This window comes from Haemorhous mexicanus, chromosome Z (assembly GCF_027477595.1).
Source record: "Haemorhous mexicanus isolate bHaeMex1 chromosome Z, bHaeMex1.pri, whole genome shotgun sequence".
Taxonomy (NCBI): domain Eukaryota; kingdom Metazoa; phylum Chordata; class Aves; order Passeriformes; family Fringillidae; genus Haemorhous; species Haemorhous mexicanus.
In genome coordinates, this window is record NC_082381.1 from 7,537,919 (window position 1) to 7,559,542 (window position 21,624).

The 21,624-nt window shown below is 41.7% G+C and overlaps 1 protein-coding gene and 2 non-coding genes across 3 annotated transcripts; all 3 read right to left on the reverse strand.

Moving 5' to 3' along the window:
* Nucleotides 1-19,020: 19,020 nt before the first annotated feature.
* LOC132342024 (cytochrome c oxidase subunit 7C, mitochondrial) lies at nt 19,021-21,309 on the reverse strand. The gene is made up of 3 exons (XM_059874205.1): nt 21,145-21,309; nt 20,037-20,182; nt 19,021-19,109 (listed from the first exon to the last, which is right to left on the reverse strand). Exons 1-2 carry the CDS (start codon nt 21,217-21,219, stop codon nt 20,066-20,068), a joined length of 192 nt encoding a protein of 63 aa, XP_059730188.1. The 5' UTR covers nt 21,220-21,309; the 3' UTR covers nt 19,021-19,109; nt 20,037-20,065.
* LOC132322611 (small nucleolar RNA Z39) lies at nt 19,674-19,734 on the reverse strand. The gene has a single exon (XR_009485145.1). It is a non-coding gene; the product is annotated as a small nucleolar RNA Z39 (small nucleolar RNA).
* LOC132322605 (small nucleolar RNA Z39) lies at nt 20,919-20,981 on the reverse strand. Its single transcript, XR_009485139.1, has one exon. It is a non-coding gene; the product is annotated as a small nucleolar RNA Z39 (small nucleolar RNA).
* Nucleotides 21,310-21,624: the final 315 nt, after the last annotated feature.

Sequence of the window (21,624 nt, forward strand, 5' to 3'; positions counted from 1 at the left end):
TGTTTTGTTCTGGAAATCTGTGTGAATCAGTGGTTATGATGATTCTAATCTTTATGGATTTCGGCTGAAGCAGCAACATCAGTAATCAAACATTGATAAAGTTGTATTTCCTTTCATTTTGTGAAGTTGAGAGAAGAACAGACCAGCACTGAAAACCCAGAGCTCCTGGCTTTGTGAGGGCAGAAATCCAGGCCACTTCAGAGTCTCATCCCAGAAGGGTGGCTGGACCTGCTCCCAGCACTGACTGCAGGCTACTGACTGCCTGGAGGAGAACTTCTGTGGGTAAATTGTATAGTCAGTGGTAACAGATCAAGTTTGACAGTAATATATCTGGCACATTCTGACATCTAAATTACAGGCTTCAAGCCCTTTGCCAGCCTTCCTCCCTTTGTTCTCAGAAACCACATTTTCCTAGTAGCTGTCCCAGGGCTGACACACTCCCCCTGCCACTGCTGTGCCCGGAGCAGATCCCCTCATTCTCTCATCCAACACTATGATGAACAATGAAGGCTCCAGGGTTGATATCTTTTGGGGCAACCTAAAACCAGAGGCTGGACCAAATTAAGGGAATAAAAAGCAGTTATAATTGTCTTGAAGGGCCTTCAGGTACATTTTGGGCAGACAAAGCCCCTCAGGGGCTACACCCAAAAATGGATGGCGAGTCACAGGTTTTCACACTTGTGTAAATTTGGGCCATTTGCATATTGGGGGTTAATGTTGCAATTACAGCTTCAGGTAATGAAGAAATTTACCCCACATTTGCCCCGTCCAGCTCACTTTTGTTTGCATTTCTGAGCCTTGAGGCAGTGAGCTGTCCTTGATTGCCAGGCCTGGAGAGGATTTGTTGTGTCTGACCAAAATGGGAAAGCTGTAGTCAGCACTGACTATGGAGTTTAGAGTTATACACTAAAGAATTGCAGGATTACAAAGACATGAAAAATATAAAAGCTAAAATCCTAAGGCAGCAGGGTGAGCAGAGCACGTTTTTTTTGTTGTGTTGTGCTCCCCATGCAGTGTGTGCTGCTGCTACAAGATTTAAGCAGGCTCCTTGCTATCACCAAGCCCTTTCTTTATGGAAGCCCAAGACTAATGGCAAGTCTATAAACCAAGTTTAAAATACGAGAATTAAGTGTTTCACTGAACTGCACATGACATGGCGGTGTCTTTAAAGAGGCACAAAAGAAAATTTTATTTGTTAATATAGCTCGGCAGGGAGCCCAGGATAAGATTAGATTCTCTGAAAGAAGAAGAATAACCTTTAAACCAGATACTAAGATCTTTTTCCTATGTTTTTATTAAAGTAAACCTACTATGTTAGCAGGCACAAGAGAGATGACACAAAAGCTAGCCATAAATAATTTCTTACAACCATTTGTCTTAGGTGCCTTAGGTCTTCTACTGCAGTCAGGTTTGCTGTAACAGAACCACAAAACATCATCTTTTTGTTGCCTGTGTAAGAGCAGCTTCATCACATTCACAAGTTCCTCAACTGATTGTGCCTCTGGAGCTAATAGAATAATTTTGCTAATTTCAGTCAGCAATGAAGCATGATCTTACAGAGGAATCAGTGTGATTCTTGGTGATTTGCACCAAGAGGTGTTTTTCATGAACAATTTTTGAGCAAGTTGAGTCTATGAGACAATTTTTCTTTATGGAATCTCTCAAGTCGTATTATCATCTTCAGCATCTCTGCTTCCACAGCTCAAAAAACCATCTAAATTAATGTCATTTTGGCTCAAGCTTTCCAAGACAGGCTCTTTGAGTGGCGAACTGTGCCGCCTTAGCCATTCAGAATGGCAAATGGATTGGCAAATGCAGCTCTTGGCACACTGTGACACTCTCTCCCACCCATGCCTGGACCAGCTACATCCAGGCTGCAGCTTGTGAAATAGAGTTGCAGCTTCTCTATGCACATCCTTGAAGTGGTTCCAATCACTCAATTTCCAGTCTTATTGCTCCCCACCTTAAATTCCTGTTCCTTGGCATATTTTAACCTCATTAAAGGCTAAAAATAATAAAGGGAAGGATGCCATATAACACTAATGATTTTTGCCCCCTAAATAATCAGTGGTAACACAATAAGAGCTTATGAAAGAGAAATGTTTATGGATTATGTGACTGCATTGATGTACTACCCTCACATGCAATTAGGTAAGTGCTTTACTTCACATGCCTAAATACTGCCAGAAGATACAGCATCAGATGTTATCACTGCAGCAGCAGAAGCAGAATTGTCTTGAAAGCCTCATGCTGAAAACAATTAATAACTGGAGATTAGTTAATCCTTTACCTATATAATAAGAATCATAGAATAATGGAACTTTGTGGGTGGGAGGAACCTTAAATCCCATCTATTCCCACCCTCTGCCATGGCAGGGACACCTCCCACTGTCCCAGTGTCCAGCCTGGCCTTGGGCACTGCCAGGGATCCAGGGCCTGCCCACCCTGCCAGGGAACAATTCCTCAGTGCCAAGATCCCACCCAGCCCTGCCCTCTGGCCCTGGGAGCCATTCCCTGGGGGCTGTCCCTGCAGCCCTTGGCCATTGTCTCTGTCCATCTCTGCTGCAGCCCCTTCAGGCCCTGCGAGGCCACCCTGAGCTCAGCCAAAGCTTCTCCTGCCCGGGTGAGCAGTGGCAGCTGTGCCAGCCTTTGCTGCCAGCAGAGCTGCTCCATCCATCCCTCTGCCCATGCTGGAGCCTCCTCTGGCCTGGCTGCAGCAGCTCCAGCTCCTTCCTGGGCTGAGACCTCTGAGAGCTGGAGGCATGTTGGTATCCCTCTGAGATGTGCATATTTTTTACCTAAAAAAAATTAAAACATTCAAGAACACAATTGTAAAGATGAAATTTGATTTTTTGCTCAGGATAATGGCACAATTTTTCTTTCCTGTTGTAGAAGGCCATCTGTGCAGCATAATCTGTGCCGCTGAGCAGGTACAGCTACAGAGATTTTCAGCTACAGAGGGATCACAGGTGACTTTAAACCATCAGTACTTTTCAGCACCTTACCTGTTCTTATTTCTCACCCGTTCTTATGTTCTACATTTCACGACATCCAAGGGAGTATCATAAAGCACAGATAAAATGATGTGTATTCCTGACATGCCCATCTACATTACAGGGGGACTCACAATTCTCACAGTTTTGTGTTGTTGCTTAAATTTCTCCCAGAAGCCTCATGGGGACTGAACCCTTCACCACCTCCTGACCCTTTCTATCTCTTCCACTTGGTCATGCTGCTAAGTTTCTACACTTCAGGAGACTAAATATACTGAATTTTAGGGCTTCAGGCAGGACTTGGTGGAGCTTTTTGTTGGTTGGGATATCTCAAGCTACAGTGAAATGTTTCCTGCTTGTGCTTTTAACTTTGAAGGAGGCTGTATACCAGGAAATACAGAATTTTATTAAACTCAATGAAAAATCCAATGCTACATACATAGATATAATGGTAAATACACACAAACATTAGAGCTAAGATAAAGAAAAAAGACCCACCCCCCAAGAATAGGAATCAGCTGAAGATTTCCTTGTGCAGTTGTCTGGTAAAGTGCTACTCATTTTTAGAAATAGAACAAAAATAGGTGCAATCATTGGGTTTCTAAAATTTTTGTAAACTCTTCTCACTCATTAATCTCTTTCCAGAGAGATCCTTAAGGCAAACAGTGTTGTTTCAAATTAAAATGAAAATTTTGAGTGACAAAACCCCAGGGATTTGTACTGGAAACAGGTAGATCTTTGTTACAGTGCTTTGTCATCAGCATCACCTCTTCTACTTACAATATATGGTATATCCCCCCATAGGATTTTCCAATACCAGCTCCTTTAACTTTGTGCCACCTGCAGAGTTTTGAGTTAATGTTGTTCCCACAGAATGGCTACAAGTGAATCATCAAAAGAACTAAAATCCATGGAAGCTGGTCCCAAATTCCTGCAAGTTTTTTGTAGGTTTCAGTGCAGTAAACTTGCTCACTGTATCTGTGGAAAAACAATTTCCTAGCTAATTTTTTTACCTCCAGGTGTGTCTCAGATACTTGTTATATAAATATAACTTTGTTTGTAGACAGCATTTGCTGCTAAGCAAAAAAACATTAACCTGTTTCAGCCAGTGAAAAGGAACAAGTCTTAATTTACATGGAAATACCCAAAGGAAGTTAGGAGCTGGTCAAGCTTGTAGGTACAACCTTCCTTATTTTGACATCCAGGCACCGTTTCCTGATGTGGGTTTTGAAGCCCTGTTTTAGTCCATTACTACCATGGAAAACCTGCTTTAAATTAACTTCTAGGCTGGAGTCTACTGAGTGGAAGTAGAAAATGAACAAAAGAAATGTTGTTGGGTGTTTTGGTTTTGATTTTGTTTAGAGTTCTTTTTATTCTTTTTTTTTTTTTTTTCTTTTTTGCCAGGTGCTGCCAAAATAATATGCTTCCCTACAGGCTAGAAATAAAAAGCATCTTATTCAATCACATCATAAATGACCCATGTAGCACAGTTTATTTTACATTACCTAGGCAAGGAGGCACTGAGCCAAATAAATCAGAGTGAACAAGGCAATAATTGTTCCTCCTTTTATATCACCTAAAATATGGTAGTAATGAGCAAATGTGATGAAATGAAAATACTGCATTAGTAATAGGCTTTTCATTTATTGTTTTTTAGAGAAATCATGTTCGCTGTGGATATGGAAGCCCTTTCCCCTGTATTATCAAGCTGACATTTTGTATATTTGAAAAGGATAATGTTGTACTTGTAAAAGAAGAACAAGCACAAAATGTAGGTGGCTTTCTTTAGAGAGATTTTATGAGCTGGACTTGTTTTGGATTTTTTCCCATGAAAAATGATATGCTCAGGAAGAGGTCAAGACATCTCTTCAGTGCTTGTATTAAAAATTCTATGATTTTCTGGAGACTAAAGGCCACTGTAGAGTCTTTCTTTCATGTGCCAGCTAGTTTTATTGAAATAAATGGAATTACTAAATGGAGGTTATGTGGTGAATCAGTTTCTTAACTGACCTGTGTACTTTGCCCATTACTTTTCAGAAGGATTAAGATTTCACAGAGTAGTAAATTAGATTTAATCATTACAGCTTAAGTAAATGAAATAGCAATAAGGCCAAGTGTAGAAAAATGGACCTAATTATGATTAAAAATACAAACCCAGAGAGGAATATATCTTTATGGCCAAGATCAGCCCAACACTTGGCAGGTCTGAAACACAATTAGGTTTTTAAAGGTGCATCTGAAAGGTTGTTTAAGGCAGCATTCCAGCCTGGTCCTTGCTGGCTCAGACCAAGGGCTCTCTCACTGCTGTCTCTGAGATCAGACAGCAGCAGACACAAGAACACAAGAAACAGGAAAAAACAGAATTTTGGAGAGTACTAAATGCAGCATTACATATAGGTAATGGGACACTTTTTTTGGGACACTTCCCCCTTTCTTTCTGCTCCACAGCCCAGAGTTCACATTTTCTGTGGACACTCCTGTTGGTTTCACACTGACATGTCTGGGATTTGTCTGATCCTTTCCTCACTCCTTCACACAGTTTGCAGCAATGTGTTCCACAGTGGGATTATGCAATCTGCAAAATTATTATTTCCCTCTGTTTGCTTTGGGTGCCCATAACTCATTATGGGATGTGCTGTTTGATTCCTGCTTAGCAGGAGGTTGCTGGCAGGACCAGAGCTGAGATCTTTGGTTGGGCACTGAATTCAGATTCTGAGCTTTTGAGCCATCCAGATTTTGGGACAGAAGGACAGAGGCTGTTCCACACCAAGACGCTGCTCCTCAGATGGACCCCAAGCCATGAACTAAACTAATTCAGTGAGCATTTTGTGGATATTTTAGACATTTCAAGGACATGTTACAAAAGTGGTCCATAGACTAAGGGAACAATATCTCTGTGCCACATCAAAGGATGGAAAGAGGGGTGTGGTTGTTAATGAGGATGTCTTGGAGAGTGCATGGCCTGGGCATGGAAGAGGAGGGGGAAATGGATTGCTTTTGGCTTGGGTAAGGTGAATTTTATTCACAGCAGCTGGTGTGGGGCAGTGGTTTGGGTCTGGGATGGAGTGTTGGCAACACAGGGATGTTTTTGTTCTTGCTGAGCTGGCACAAAAACATTCCTTTTCCTCCCTCCACCCCATCAGGGCTCAGGCTGGGAGAGCACGAGGATTTGGGGGAGGGCACAGCCAGGACAGTGACCCAAATTAACCCAAGGGACATCCAAGCACCATGCTCTGCATGTAGAGCTGCAGGGACAAGGAGGAGGTGGGGGACATTTGGAGTGTGATGTTTGTTCTCCAAAATCACCATGACATGTGACAGAGCCCTGCTGTCCTGGGATGGCTGAACACCTTCCTGCCTGCGGGAAGTGAGGAATGGATTCTTTGTTTTGCTCTGTGGCGTGCATGACTTTTCCTCCCCATGTTAAACTGTCTTTATCTCAGCCCATGGGTTTACCACCTCTGCCCTCCAATTCTCTCCCTGATCTCACCAGGGCAGGGTGGGCAGGGGCTGCGTGGGGGTGACTTTCTGGCTGGTGTTGTTATAAATAAGAAGCTTGACTATGCCAATATTCAAGCAGCAATCAATTTATTAATTAATATGGTAAAGTATGAGCAACACAGGGCTGGGTACAGTGGGGGCAGTTTCCCTCCAACTGCACACCCATGGTTGGGGCTTACAGGTATTTATAGGGGTACTCCAGCTTTCTCAGCAGTTTCTATTCCAATTTTTACATCACAATTCTATACATTATTGTGATTCAGTTTTTCTCAGGGTGTGTCCCGAAAAGGAAGGTTCCCAGATGGACGTGGTAGTTGCTGAGATGTTGGTCCTGGTTTCCTAGAGAACAAAGATGAATCCCATCTGGTAAAGTCCAGCTCCCCAGATGTGGGTCCAGCTTTTAATTACAATGACTATAAATCTCATAGCAGTGATGCCCAGCTTCCCTTGGTCGAAACCACAAATTCTTGAGATGATGTTCATCTTCCTTTCTCAAGCTGTTTTTCTCTGTTTTGTTAAGGGGTGAGATAAGCATATTTCCTTTATATAGATTCCAAGGCTATAGTTTCAAGGATACAAGCAATATTCTAAAATTATACTTCAATAGTATAATTTTATTATTGCAGCACTCTTTAAGGCCTGACTACAAGCAAAAAGCAACATCCTTAACGCTTTAATTCAAATGCTCCTAAATCAGCCAAGGTTAATTGCAAACCAAAGATGGGTTCAAAGGCCTTCTGCCATGCTTTACTTGACTCAGTTATTATTAGAATTCACAACTGTCCCATTGTTGGACTCCACACATATTGCAATCACAAATACACACATTGCCTGGATGTACCTGACATGAAACACAGCTTGGTATTCCACAGTGTTAAGCCATGTCTCACATAAATCATGACAGCTGATCATGGGAATGTATGATTCACTCCTTCACAGTGATGCCATGTTATGCCTCGGAGTGAATTCTGCTTGATGTCCTCACATGACATGCATCTGTAAGTAGAAAGGGTCAGGCCAACTCAAACTCTGGAAACAGGCTGTGGGAGAGCCTAGTAACAATCTAGTGTAAAGCCTGGTTTCTCAGAGAGCCGAAATCCAATCTTATTTTCCCACAGGAGTCCTTTAGGATTGATCTGGATGCACAGGCCCACTTGTCCCTGCTCAGGGGAGCAGTGATCAACCTTTGCAAAGAGGGCTGTAATCCCCATTTTCCATTTCTGGCAGGCATGAAACAAACTGACACTTCATAAAGCCTTTTGTAATCCTGTTGGGATGAAAAAACCCCAGCAGCATAATCCTCACTTGGCCTTGTGACTCTCTTGTGTACAAAAAATAAAGGAAAGGAAGAACAGTCCATACCTTTTCTCCTCTTTTGTTTAAGGTCTTACATAATTTAAACATACAAAGCACCTCAAATTCACCTTTCCCCAAAAGCACAAACCTTCTAAGAGTATTGTCTTCTCACCCCAAATCACCTCCATGGATTATAAATAAATTCCTGGAGCCAGTTCACAGAATTGGCTCAGGAGTCAAACACTTGGGAGAAGAACAGAGGGAAGAGAGCTGGGCCAGCTCCCACCAGCTGTCCAGTGATGTGATCAACACATTTGTGCATCTGTGCTAGCTCTGACCTGCCAGCCAGTCTGGGAAATACATCGCTTATTTGGATCTCCCACACAACGGTATCCTGCAGGATTAGACCTCTCAGTTTAGAGAGGAGCAGAACCAACTCATCAGCACCAATAATTAACACTTTTCCAGGGTTTTCAGGGACAAATGACACTGAATGCACTGAGCTCTTAGGTTACAACAGCCATCAAGCAAAAAACTGACTGTGCTTCAAGGCAATGTGTTGAAGGAGTGACGATCCCCTATGCCACACTGTGTCCATATTCACCCCAAATTATCTCCCTCTCACTGGCATTAGCAAATCCCTTGAGCACAGGCCAACAGGAAGATAAGGGAGGTCATTGAGAGTGGTTCCAAGAGATCAGTTTTCAGCCACACAGGTCTGTGCAAAATGAGGCATCCCTGGGCTGTCCTGACAGCCTTTTGGTGCAGCCAGCAGGGAGAACAAGCAGCACCTGCCATGAGTTACTTGTGAAGGGATTCAGGATCCAGGAGCCTGATGCAGGAAGCCAGAGCAGAGTCAGAGGGGTGCCCAGCCCTTCTTGGCAGACAGGCACCACCTGTGTGCTGGAGATGGTGTGGGTTTTGTTTATTGCCACTGAAGATGGCAGAGGAGTGAAGGCTGCCTTTTTGTGCTGCTTGTTGTCTTAAATGGGTGGATTTCAAGGCTGTCCTTCTGGCTATATTGTGGTGGGCTGGGGCTGGGGGCTGTGAGTGTTGCTTTGGTAGAAATGGTTTCCTGTCACAGTTGGTTGTAATTGAGAGGGTGAGAGCGCATCCAAAAGCAACATTAAACAGATTGTGCTAAATATGATGTGCCATCTTAATCAAATACCTCGTTTGAAGGGTAACCAAACACGGCCACAGCTTTACTGTCACTACACGGTCATTTACTGGGAGCCCATAAATTACACCCTGCTTGTTGAAACTGGAGTGACCTTTTCAAGGCTGAGTAGAGCACTAAGTGTATTAAACGAGCCATGTTTCCTTATCTGGCATGACAGATGTTTGATTTTGTTGACATTTTCAGGAATGCACAAACAATTACGACTTCAATTGTTTATTCATCAGAGAATGCAAAGCTACCTGATGGTGCTTATATACTGGAGGGTATTATCAATAAATCTTGCTAGAGTTGTTGGTGCCACCTAAGTTTATCAGCATTTAAAATGACATAAGCAGTGATTTTAAATTTTTTTTTTCCTTCATGGAAAGGTCATTCCTTTCTGATGGGTGATGTTTCAGGCACCAGCAGTACCACATGGAAGAGTGAGACATTTAACAAATTACTTCCAGGCATTGCAGAGAAATCAAGCATTGGCACAAAACTGCATGAAAAGGCATCTCTTTTGGGTTCTCCTGAGTTTTACAAGGCTCACCAAACCAAGGAGTATCCTGCTCCCTTAGGTGCTCTCTGAATGCAGGGGGAGGAGCTGATAAATGTCTGACTGGGAATTCTTTCCATTTACTTGGTGGCAGTCCAGAATTTCTAATTTTTTGGCAAATGTTTGAGCAAGCATTTCAATTTTCATCCACTATAATACCTATTATAGCAACAGAGCACTGTGAAAACACTGCCTTGTTGAGAAAATGAGGTAAGGGAATGATTGCAGTCCTTTGGACACTTGTGTGAGATCACTTGAACTGAGCAAATAAATGAAGAATTAGACAATATTTATTCAGACATTGCAGCACTATATAAATAATAATTCTGTGCAAAGACTGAACTTTCAGAAATTAGGTTTTATGGCTAAGAAGTACAGAATACAAGGAAATGTAATGGCAAAGTTTTAGAAATAGTTTTAATTTCTTCATTCTGTGTATATTCATTCCCAGGTAACAAATATTATTTTCCAGTTGAACAGAAAGGAACTCCAAGCATTTACATATTTATTAATTTTTACCTGTGCACCATCATACATATACATAAAAAATGGATGTAAACCACTAACTAGTAAAAGATGCATCACATAAAGCTAAATAAAATGGTGGGACAAAAAGCTGATATTTTTTCCCCCCATTTTTTTTACCATGTGTACATAAGTTTTTCAGTTAATTTGATATTCAAAAGAATTTCTTAATTGAATAGACTTTCACTATATCCAACTGCTATTTTATGGCTTCCCTGTCAAAACAAACCCCACAGAACTTTTTGCTAGGACTTCTCAATAAAAAAAAAAAAAAAAAAAAAAAAAAAACTGTATTCTAAGTAATACAAATATATTTACAGGGTCTGTGAAGACTCAGCTTCTGTTGTAAATGTCTGCTTTGTGTCACATCAGCAGTGCCATCCTTCCTGCCTTAAAATCACATCTGTTTTACAACCCTTACAGTAGCATAGAGCTTTGGCTCTTTTTGGGGTTTGGAATTCTTTCTAAACCTACAATATTTTTATGATAAAAAGAAACTGATTGAGAGAAAACATGGAGAAGATTATGAAGGAGAGGGGCGGAGCACTGAATTTTTGATAACCTGCAAAACTAACAGAGATACTATGAGGCCAGATGGTGCATTGCCTTCTGAATTACTTTTGCATTTTACAAAAAGACTGGAAAATTTTTTGGTATTAGCAGCTGAATGGGATTGTCAAATAGGTATTTAATTAACTTACATAGTTGAATTTAATTAATAGGTATAGATAGAACTGATAGAACCAGTGTTGAAGATTCATAGGGTATGAACAGCTAGAAATTGAGAAACCCTAGCTTTACAGAGTGGCTTGTGACATAATGCAAATTTTTGAGGACAGTGTTTGGGATGAAGGGTAAACAACAACATATATTTCTTTAGTGTATGGGTTGTTTTATCCTAAATTAATTTTAGTTTGAAGACTTCCACATTTTGGGAGTATGACTTCCCAAAATCTGCCACTGATCTGGTGTTTACAAAATTCTGGGTTGGAATACTTTGCCTAAAAAAATTGTTTTGTCTGAATCATTTGAGTCTGGAGACTCAGAACTGCATGCCTGGGGTCATAAATGCTGCAGAAAATTTGAGCCAGAATAAGGAAATCCATGGCTGATGCTTCATTTTTAAAAACCTTCTGCAATTATAGAAGGCTTAATTCACTAGCAGTGTTTAAAGTGTAGATGGAAATCCTGATTTATGTTTATACAGGAAAATGAAACAATATCCATTTCTTTTTTGTTGCACACAGCTACCAAAAACTGTTCTCCCTCTCTTGTGTGTGTTTGGGGTTTAAAACCCTGATCCTCTGACCTCACCTGGTACAACTCAAAGGAGAAATACCTGGGAGAATTTAGGTTTTTCTCACTAGTTTTATGCACCTGGCAGGTGGCCAAACACCCTTTGGTGGGCAGATTTTCTTAACTGTGATTTGCTGCAGACGTGAGACAATTTTAACCTTCACTTAGTGCCTCTCACCCAGCAGCACCCTCCTATTTCACCTTCAGCGAGATAGTTTGAACCCTTGGTTCTTTTTCCTCTTTTTGTCAATAGACTTACCTTGAATTGTCTTCTATTTCTGTTTGGTCACTAATTTTTCAAAGGTCATTGATTCCTAAGGGAGAACAAAGGTTTTATTTAGCAATCTCACACGAAAATTGCTAGGGGCTTTTAATAAACGACCGTTTTCAGTCCCTGATTACATATTGTGTTTTTCCTCTCCTGCAATTTCAGGAAACATCTTTTAGAGCGTGTCTCTGGCAATAATGCCATTTTCAAAAGCAGAACCTGTGGTTATTCCCCCTCCTGCATGACCTGATTTAAAGGGTGCTCACAGGGCTGCTGGTGTGGTATCTAAATTTAGCTGGAGAAAGAAGAGGTGTGTGGTCACCTTCCATCCAGGTGAGCTGCTGTGCAGAATATGAGAGGCCCAGGCTCAGTTTCAGGGATCTGTGGTGGCTTCCCAGGGGTGTTATTTTAATCCACACAGTCTGAGCTGCTCTGGTGAGGGTGTGCTCATAGAGCCCCCCACTGAGCTATTCCACTTTTCAGGAGTTGTTTATGGCATAGGAAGGGTGGTTGTGGAATTTTACCGGGAGAGAATTGTGGGAAATGGAGTTGGAGAAAATTCTCAAAACTTGACAGAAGGTTCACATAGTTACATACATATCTGTATGTAAACTTTGAGATAAGAAATGTGAACTTAGAAATGCCATGGAATAGGACAGACATTGTTGAAAGAGAAATGGAAATAGAAACAAGTTTCAAAGGATGATCTTACAAATAAGACTAGATACTTTGGAGAAATAAAACTATAAAAGATGCATTACATTAAGACCCATGAGGGGTAATTTTAGATGATTGACTTTAAAGCATTTGCAGTATGGTGTGGCAAAAGCTGTTAGGCCAAGAAATGCTTTTAGTGTACTGTAATTAAGAAATAGTTGACTTCTAATTGTAATAGCTTGAATTATAACATCAGTATTGTCTCATCTATACACTTCTCATGAGACTGAAAAAGGAATAAAAGTTTTTAAAAAACCTCTCAATTACCCCATCTCTAAGTCAAAAAAGAACACAATCCAACAAGAATGAGCCTGAATTAGTGCTCTAGTAAATAAAAAATAATAATTATATGCAATTGTATTTTAACATGCTTTTGAGCAACTGCTGGAATTCCAGTCTTCTTTCATGTGCAATTAGGCTGGCTATCAATTTTATGGGCTCTCTGTAAGGAAAAGTTATGGCACCCAACACCCCATAAAAACATGGGGGTCTGAGCCCTGTCCTTGTGCTTGGTCCTGTCCTGGTGCTGATGCTCTGCCTGGCTCTCTGGGCTTTGCATTTCCCAGTCTTGGGGTTACCTACATAGCAGGAAAAATAACTTGAATAAACTTAGACTTATCTAAAGTCTTACTCACTTAGGTTTTGCTGACCTACTTAGGATCAGAGTAGCTGGCAAATTGTTTTACATACTTTGATTTAAGAGGTACATTCCAATTGAACTGCTGCTGTGTTGCTTTAACTTCAAAGCAGCGTCAAACAGAGAATTAAATAAAATTTAGGTAACTTTGAAGTCACACCTTCAGCTACTTCAGCTGTACTGCAGGTAGGCTGTCAGGTGCCCACACGCTGCTTTTGGATTATGCAGTGGGCAGAGGAACTTCAGCTGTGCCTAACAACTTGAATTATGCAGGTATTTCCAGAACACCTCCCCATCTGTGCTGCCAATCCAGAATATCAGGATAAAGGACCTTGCTTAGGGGTTGCCAGCTTTCCCCCTGACCCCTCCAAAAAACCCCATCCCTTCCACACCCAGCTTCATAAAGCCAGCACTAAAATATTCCCAAATGAGCTACAAGGAGGCACAGCTCCTGGCAGTGGGTTGAGACAGCACTGAGTTAACAACTGAGCTCCTGCTCTTTGGCTGAAAACAATTCTCTGCAGAATTGGATTCAGAGGACAGCACCACGACGAGGAGAAACAAACAGGGGAGAGAAGTGACAGCATGGATTTGGAGCACAGGGCTGTGCACATTTCCAGAAAAGTTTCCAATTAGCTGCTCCCCAAATCTGCTCTGGGCTGTCAGTAAACAAGGTCTTGGAGAAATGGGTCTTCTTTAGGGAGGCACATCTCCTCCAGTTTTCACTTTCTATTACCTGGATGGCTCACGGAGGCAAGCAAAAAGGATTTCTCACTCATAGTAATGGCCTGTATATTTATGATTGTGTTTGCTCCCCCAACAGGCCATTCTGCCATTGTTTCAGGAAATAGCTTTGGTTCACAGCAAAGCCCCATTTCATTTAGCCAAATATCATATCTGGCTAGCAGGTTTTTCCTCTCTTGAGGATGAGATTTTCTTGTCTTTACAAAACTACATTTAATCCAGAATTACAGAGCTGTGCTTTTTTTGTTTGTTTGTTTGTTTGTTTGCTTGTTTTTTTATTAAACTTAGTCTAAGAACTCTCGAGAGCTATGAATTTTGGTGGTGCAACTGACATTTTACAAAAAAGAAACAAAACTTCAGACCACACTCTTCCCTCTCATCTCCGTCCTTCCATCACTCGTCAGAATTTTTATACACATTTATACACATACATGATTTTTACACTCTTTTTTTTTTTTTTTCACCAGCAAGGTACATTTCCACATTTTTTTGCTGGCTGTGCCTTAGTCAGGTTCTCAGCAACACTATTTATACAGTGACATTTTTCAAAGAGCTGCATGCTCTACATAGCTAATGGAAAAAGGTGGTGCAACCACAGAAAAGAACTTAATGTTATTCATGGAATACCAAAGGAGAAAATGGAACAGTGGATCACATTAATTCCGGCAAATACTATTATTTTAAACTCATTTAAATTCAAGTCAAACTTATTGAGCATATCATCCCAGAGAGCAACTAACATTTATCTTCCCTGTGCAAGCAGAGCAAACAGGAACAGGGCAGGCGCTCGGTGTTTGCAGAAGGGGCTGCCTCTGGAAAACCCATGGAGAGGGCAGGGGGCAGAGCCCACGTTTATGTTTTAATTGAAACAATGATTAATTGCACCACAGAGGGTCTCACAGTCATTGTCTTTCCCTCTTGACCTGCCATAAGCCACTCTGTGCTACTGTAAAAGTGGTTTTTTTCAGTAATAGAGATCCTAAACTTGCACCATTCCTCCTTATTTTTCAACTTTTTTTTTTTGGTGATAATTTAAGATGTAATTACAACCCTTTTACCAATAAATCACTGTGTTATTGTGCTCCTCTGATACACATTCCAACTTCCAATTAAGTAACTCAGAGACTGTTTTGCCCTATTTCTATCCTAATTTGTATTTTCACACATTAAAATTACAAATACATGAAGGTTCTCATAGCTGTTTGATGTACTCCACTGAGGTGGCAACAGGCAGGAATATTTTTATAGCACTGGATATTGTGCCCCAGCTCTGATATCTCCTATTGGGTGTATTGTTTGACCTTTATATAACTTTATTTTCTTGATCATGAAATTGAGAACAACTACCTTCTTTTTCATGGAGGCAGCAATTTTTTTTTTTTCATGCCCTTCTTTCTATGTAATAATTCTATTAATTAAAAAAACCCCCAAATCTTCCTGCTCTGAAAATTAAACCAAAGTATGAATTGCAATGTATGGATGATCTTTTCCTTTAAAGGATAAAAATAGTTTGAATATGGTAGCCCACGCAATACTAAGTTCTACTTTCATATTTTCATCCTCCAGCCCTAATTGTTTATAAACCCCTAAATTGTTTTATGTTCAGACAGAAATAAAAATCTCAGGCTAGAAAGAAACAAGAAAAGAGTGGCTGACAACTTATATTAGAAAATATTTTGAATTTTACCCCTACTTTTTAATTAGCAGTGAAAGGATCTTAAAGCAATTTTCATAAGTAACTCACACTCTTAATTGATGTACAGGGCAACACCTCTGTAAAGGTGTCACAACTTAAAGGAAGAAAAAACTTAGTCTAGGTTTCTGTTGTACTTAAATCAATTATGCAAGGGTTGCCCACAATAATTCAGAAGTGGGGCTCATCCAAGCCCAACATGGTTTAATTCTAGATGCTTCAAAGCACAGCTGAATAAGAATTGAAATTTCTGTTCTCTGGGGAGAAAAAAAAAAAGAGAAATCAAATTCCCATTGCTTTGTGAGGAGTGGATATGGAAAGGATACACTGTCAAATTAATTGCTGAACAGAAATTCTAGAATAATTTTATTTGAAAAATAATGTATTCATTTGCACCAAATCAAAATACCCCATTCGATGTAATTAAACCCAAGCCCTTCCAGACGTGTCCCTCTGGAATAAGGAGTGTTCCAGAGTAAGAAAAGAAGATCCACAAATTGAAAACATCCAAAATATTATAGCATAAGGACATCCAATTCACATCTGCTCAGATTTAATTCAGAAACTGCTTGAATTCTATATCTGACATAATTAAAGTGGTAAGCTGAGAAGCTCTCTGGAAGCAAAACAGAGAGGTTTTGAGTTTGGGCCAAACCAGAAAACATGAAGGTGAAAATTATAACAGGGAAATTGGAAAAAAATCAGGGATCATTAATGATTTTCCTTAAAATTGGCATCTGGCAAGCAAAAAAATACAATCATTCACACAGATGTGTTATTTCCCAGAGGTCCTTTAACCACTGCCTTGTTTCCTTCATACAATTTTAATGACAGAGGAGCACCACTTACATATTGCTTTTTGCTTATCCTCAACTGATTTATCTTCTACCAAGTCAAGGTGCCCTAAAAGGAACACAAAAGGCTATTTTAAAATAAATATTTCATTGGGTACACAGACTATCATATATCTGAGTGTGATGGGATACACTGCTATGATTTTGAACAACTTAATTCTGCAGCTCGTGGGCTTTAATGAATCTGATCCATTCCTCTTAATACCATTAAATATCAGTTCATTCATATATATTTATAGTGACACATCTGTCTCTAGAATCACTCAGGGCTGGGTATTTCCAATCTGTGGTGGGAATGTGTTTAGAGAAGTCATTGCAAAATGAGAAAATGAGGTGAGGAGAAAAAAAAAATCTGAGTTTCTCTGGCTCATCTCTTCAGCAGTCAGTAAAGAAACAATGGACTAGGAGGGCTTAAAACAATAAACCATGGAATGGGTAAACTACAAAAGATTAAGACCAAGGTAACTTTGGGGAGTAAATGGAAAAAAAGTGGGCAGTTAAATTAATAAACAAATAAATAAGTATGGTTGAGGAAGTGTTGGCTGAATGCAGTGATCTTCTCATAAGTGCAAAGAAAAAAAATGCCATTTGGAGTTGGGCCTCTGTGAAATTAAAACACAATCAAACACCTGTTACTACTGACAGGAGCCACATCTCTCTCAATGACAACCTGTATTTTCCACTCAGGCAACCAAAATAATGCTTTCCAGACTTTGCTTTACTGAGCAGTGATGAAATCATAGATAATCTAGAAGTAAAAAATGCCCTTGGGTAGAATGCAGACCGCCCCATTTTGCATTAACAGAAAGAGCAGCACAGATCTATTAATGTATTTCTGCTGCAGGAGTGAAAACCTCTGAAATCCTAAGGGAACCAATTACTTAAGTCAGGCAGGGAACTTACGGACTTGGTAATTGTTGGGACTCAAAAACTGCTGAAAACTGCCTGAGTGCCTCATGTAAGGGAACAACCCAGTTCTAAAGGGACTAATTACAGCAGGAGTAACAGAGCTTGCCATGAGCGGAGAACACAAATCCTCATTTTCTAACTCACAGTGTGCAGGTTGTTTTATCAAAAATACAAATTAACAACTTCCTACACTCAAGGAACCTTGAATTTACTGACTGCATTAGTGAAGGCTACAAAACTGCACCACGTTTTCTTTGTAAATGAAATATCACACCACAAACACAGGTGTAGCAAACAGTTTATGACTAACATGACATGTTTAGTCAGCCCTCACACAAAGCAGGGCTGATGCTGTTGCATTTTTTCATGACTTGTACTGGCACACAAAAACTGGGATTATGTGGGGGTGTGGCAGCACAGAGGAGGCTCAGCTCCTCCATCTCCTCAGCATGGATATCATGTAAACATCAGCAGAGGAAAGATTACAGGTACTGTGCTCCACATCAGTGATTTATTTACCCAAGCTGGTGGCAGGTTTGGAAACAGTCAGGATTTAAACATCTCATAACTAGGAGCCCTCAGGACCTTTCTGTTCCTCAACGTGATGATCCATCAGGGTAACAACACTGTGAGAAGAGATGATTACTGTTTTAGAACACTTCTCAAGTATCAACCATTTCATCCAAAAATAATTGCTCTGAGTTTCATCACCCCATGCTGAAAAGTTTCTTTGAAAGCCACAAGAGAAGGGGGTGGCATTCAGAAAGGGGACCTTGTCTTAACCACAGTGAAGGAACTGGTTGGCCTCTCCCACAGGGTGAACCTTCAGAGGTGATGTGTGCTCTTTCCAAAAACATCAGGTGTGGGAAATAGAGTTGTACAGAATTTTTAAAGTCTGATAGAAGGTTTATGTATTTGTATAGCATACAAATACAGTATGTGTTTGTATGTAAACTTTAAGATAAGAAATGTTATAAAGATATTGTTGAGAGAGGAGTTAGAAATAAGTTTTAAAAGATGGCTTTATTAAAAAAACTAGCTATTTTAGAGAAATAGAATTATGAAAACTGACAATTAGGGATTCTAGAGTAAGGGGGAACAGTCATCAGCACTTTAGACTCACCCCTGAAGACAGAAATGTGGCACCCAGGAGTTGCTCAGCTACGAGCAGTGTGTTACAGCTCCCACAAACTTCTGCTGAGGGAGTTTGATGAGAAACTGGCATGCACACAGATTAGAGTGGCGAGAAAAGAATTCAAAGTTTTGTACACTTTGCAGATTCTGATGCTTCAAGCCCCATTAAATGCACTGTGCTGCAGCAGGAAGGTGTTTTGAATGGGGGGAGAAAGCAAACCAAAAAGGTTCACAAATAAAAAGTACCAAGATAAAGCCATCAGTTCCTTCCAAACACCTGGAAATCTGCAGCAGGTTCAGTTCCGGTAACTACAGAATACTAACAATATTTTTTTTCTGCCCATGTCACCCCCTGAGCCTGAAGCCTCCCGAAACCTTCAGGGCAAAGCCCAAGTCCCTGCTCAGAGCTGATCAGGGAACAGCAGCTCTTTAGAACTGCTGAGCCTGGAAGAAAGGAAACAGAAAATCCTCACTGAAGCTCAAAATTCTGCAGCATGGATTATGGTGACAGGATACCCACTGCTATCAACTGTCCCAGATCATTATTCTGAGCAATAAAAGAAGTTCAGCCCAATCCCTGTTCTGAAATGTGGTTTTCCCCACCCTCTGTTCTTATTCATGATGACAATTAAGTGTTTAATTTAATGGCAATACACTGCAATTAGAAGGGGCTCAGTACACACCAGCTGTCAAAAGCACTTCAGAGTTTCACAAAATACACAGCCCAAGGCCTTCGGGTTTAAGATTTTATTTAGAGACATCCAGCACGGGTTGCAGCTATCATATCCCCATTGAACGATGCTGTGCAGAAGACTTCAACTCTGCAAGAAAAAGAAATTGAAGAAACTTAAGAGCCCTGTAATAAACATATGTTTTAATTTGAACTTTTGATTTATTTGAGGACTTTGCTTCATCCACTGTCTGGTTTTGCATCAGAGGCCTCGGCTTGCATGAAACCCCACAGTTCTAAATGCCCAACTGCAATACAAATCTGCTGATTTTGGTTTTCTCCTCAGTCAAGGGTGGAGTAAACATCCAACTGGCAAAGGAATTACTCCATTTGTTCCAATTATGAGATTCCAATGAGGACTGTTATTTCCTGTCAAGAACTATCTGGGTCACTGAAGGTCCTGAAAAACGTTTAGTTTCTCAGATGACAGACAATACTAGGTACTTCCAGAGTGGAATCCCCTTAGGACAAACTGAAGTGGCATGGTTGCACAGTCTGAGTCATGTCTGAGGCTTTCTTTGTTAGGATCATCAGCAAGCACAATTTCTGTTAATGACTTAACCTTAATTGGACAGTAACCTGTGAATGATGTAGATGGCGAGACGTTTTGATACAGGTTCAAGAAAATGTTAATTTTCCCCTGAGCTTTATCTGGCACATCAGAAAGCGTTTACAGCATCACAGTTCCTCACCCTGTTGTGTCACATCACACGTGCCAGTGACTCCCTCACCAGCTGCACCTTTCCACCTCCTCAGGGAAAGAAGCAGACATGGTTCTGGTCACAGCCAGGAGCTGCAGGCAGAGGAGTGGCCTCTGGGGAAGCAAAGGTCACAAACCACCGAGTGCAGCAGCTCTGGGACACAAACTTCCACCTGCTCACTGTCTCAGCTTTTATTATGCAACTGCAGACCACAACACTGCAGCACCTGGGCTGCAAAAGGCTGAGAACTGTAAAATTCTGAGCAGGTCAGGCTCCCTGAATTCCCCTGTGCTACGAAATCCAATAAAAGCAGTTACCCAGCAAGTGCAGCTGCAGCCTGTCCCCTTCATTTCTTCAGGAGCTGGTGTCTGACTATGAAGAAAGGGGCACCAAATCCACTCCCAAAGAACACACACATCATCGCCAGCAGCCTCCACTTGTTGTCCACAGAGAATGGGAGGTTCTGGAGGGGAAAAAAGAGAGTTTCAGCCTTTGCAAACCAAGCATTAATTCCTTTCTAACCCATTTAAAAGTGGTAAGAATCTCAGAACAAAACAAATAGGCAGTTTAAAAGCATTTTCAATATTTCTCAAGGAAAGAACCACATTATTTAGGGTAAAAAATAACCTTCCATTATCTGAAAGGTACCTACAAGGAATTTGGAAACATATTCTCCATTGAGAATTACAGTAACAGGAAAAGAAAGAACAAATTCTAACTGAAAGATTAGAGATTTTAGGTGGGTACTAGAAAGAAATTCTTCCCTGTGAGGGTGCTGAGGCTCTGGCAGAGGGTGCCCAGAGCAGCTGGGGCTGCCCCTGCATCCCTGGCAGTGTCCCAGGCCAGGCTGGACACTGCGGCTTGGAGCAGCCTGGGATGGTGGGAGGTGTCCCTGCCCATGGCAGGGGGTGCAATAAAACCATCTTTAAGGTCCCTTCCCACCCAAACACTCCATGATTACAGTCTGCACGTGACCTCTGGAGGTCACTTCGTCCCCTCTTCTCCTCTCTGTCCTGGCCAAGGTGAGGCCAGTTTGCTGCAGGTCTCATGCAGTCAATTATAAAAGCTCCTGAGGATACACACCTACAGCCCCCCGAGTGTTCTGGTATTTCATTGCCTTCACCGTGAAAAATTTCCTCGTATCACTTAAGCACGTAAAATTAAGCCTTTAGACCGAAGGCTTGAGAAAACCGGCCAGGTACATCAGAAAGCGTTTACAGTATCATTGTTACCCCTCATACCGCAATGCTCATCATCTGTACCACCGCAGGGAAGGGCGCTAGAATCCGCTACCACACGATCTGCGCTGCTGTGCCTGTACTGGCACCACCGCGCCACACCAAAGCCCACACACCACAGTCAGCAACAGGGCAGCCACCAACCCCCACCCCGCGACCTTCAGCGGGCCAGAACGCTGCTGCCCACCTTCCCGGGTCCCTCCTCAACATGGCTGCGGCGGATGGCGGAGGTGGCGAAGCGGCGGACACCGGCGGACAGCATGATAGGGACAGGAGACAGCGGCCACTCGTCCGCCCTGCGCGACCTTCCTCAGGGTGGCGCGGCTGACGGGAGCCGGAACCGGAACCGGGAAGGAGGAAGATAGCCACGTGGGCATGACGGGAGTTGTAGTTCCTGAAGGTCACGTGGTGCCGAACAGCGGCCTGCGGTTGGTCGAGACCCGGGCGCGCTCCCCGGAAGGGGGGAGGGAGTCCCGCTCGGCCCCGCCGACATTTTGTGGCGGCTGAGGGGCGGCGGGAAATGGCGGGAGCGGGGCTGAGGGCGGCTCGGGGTTAACTGCGTCTCGCCAGCTGTTCTGGACCGCCTTTAACGTAGAGGTCATGGATTCCGCTAAATGGGCGAAAAGTGCAGTAACGGAATGGCTTATGTTGGGAAGGACCTTAAAGC

Excerpts from the sequence above, each read along its gene's own strand:
- LOC132342024 (XM_059874205.1), bottom strand. The coding sequence starts at position 21,219 with ATGCTGTCCGCCGGTGTCCGCCGCTTCGCCACCTCCGCCATCCGCCGC. Across the intron at positions 20,183-21,144 it reads TTGAGGAGGGACCCGGGAAG|AACCTCCCATTCTCTGTGGA; the intron begins GTGGGCAGCAGC and ends TTTCCCCTCCAG.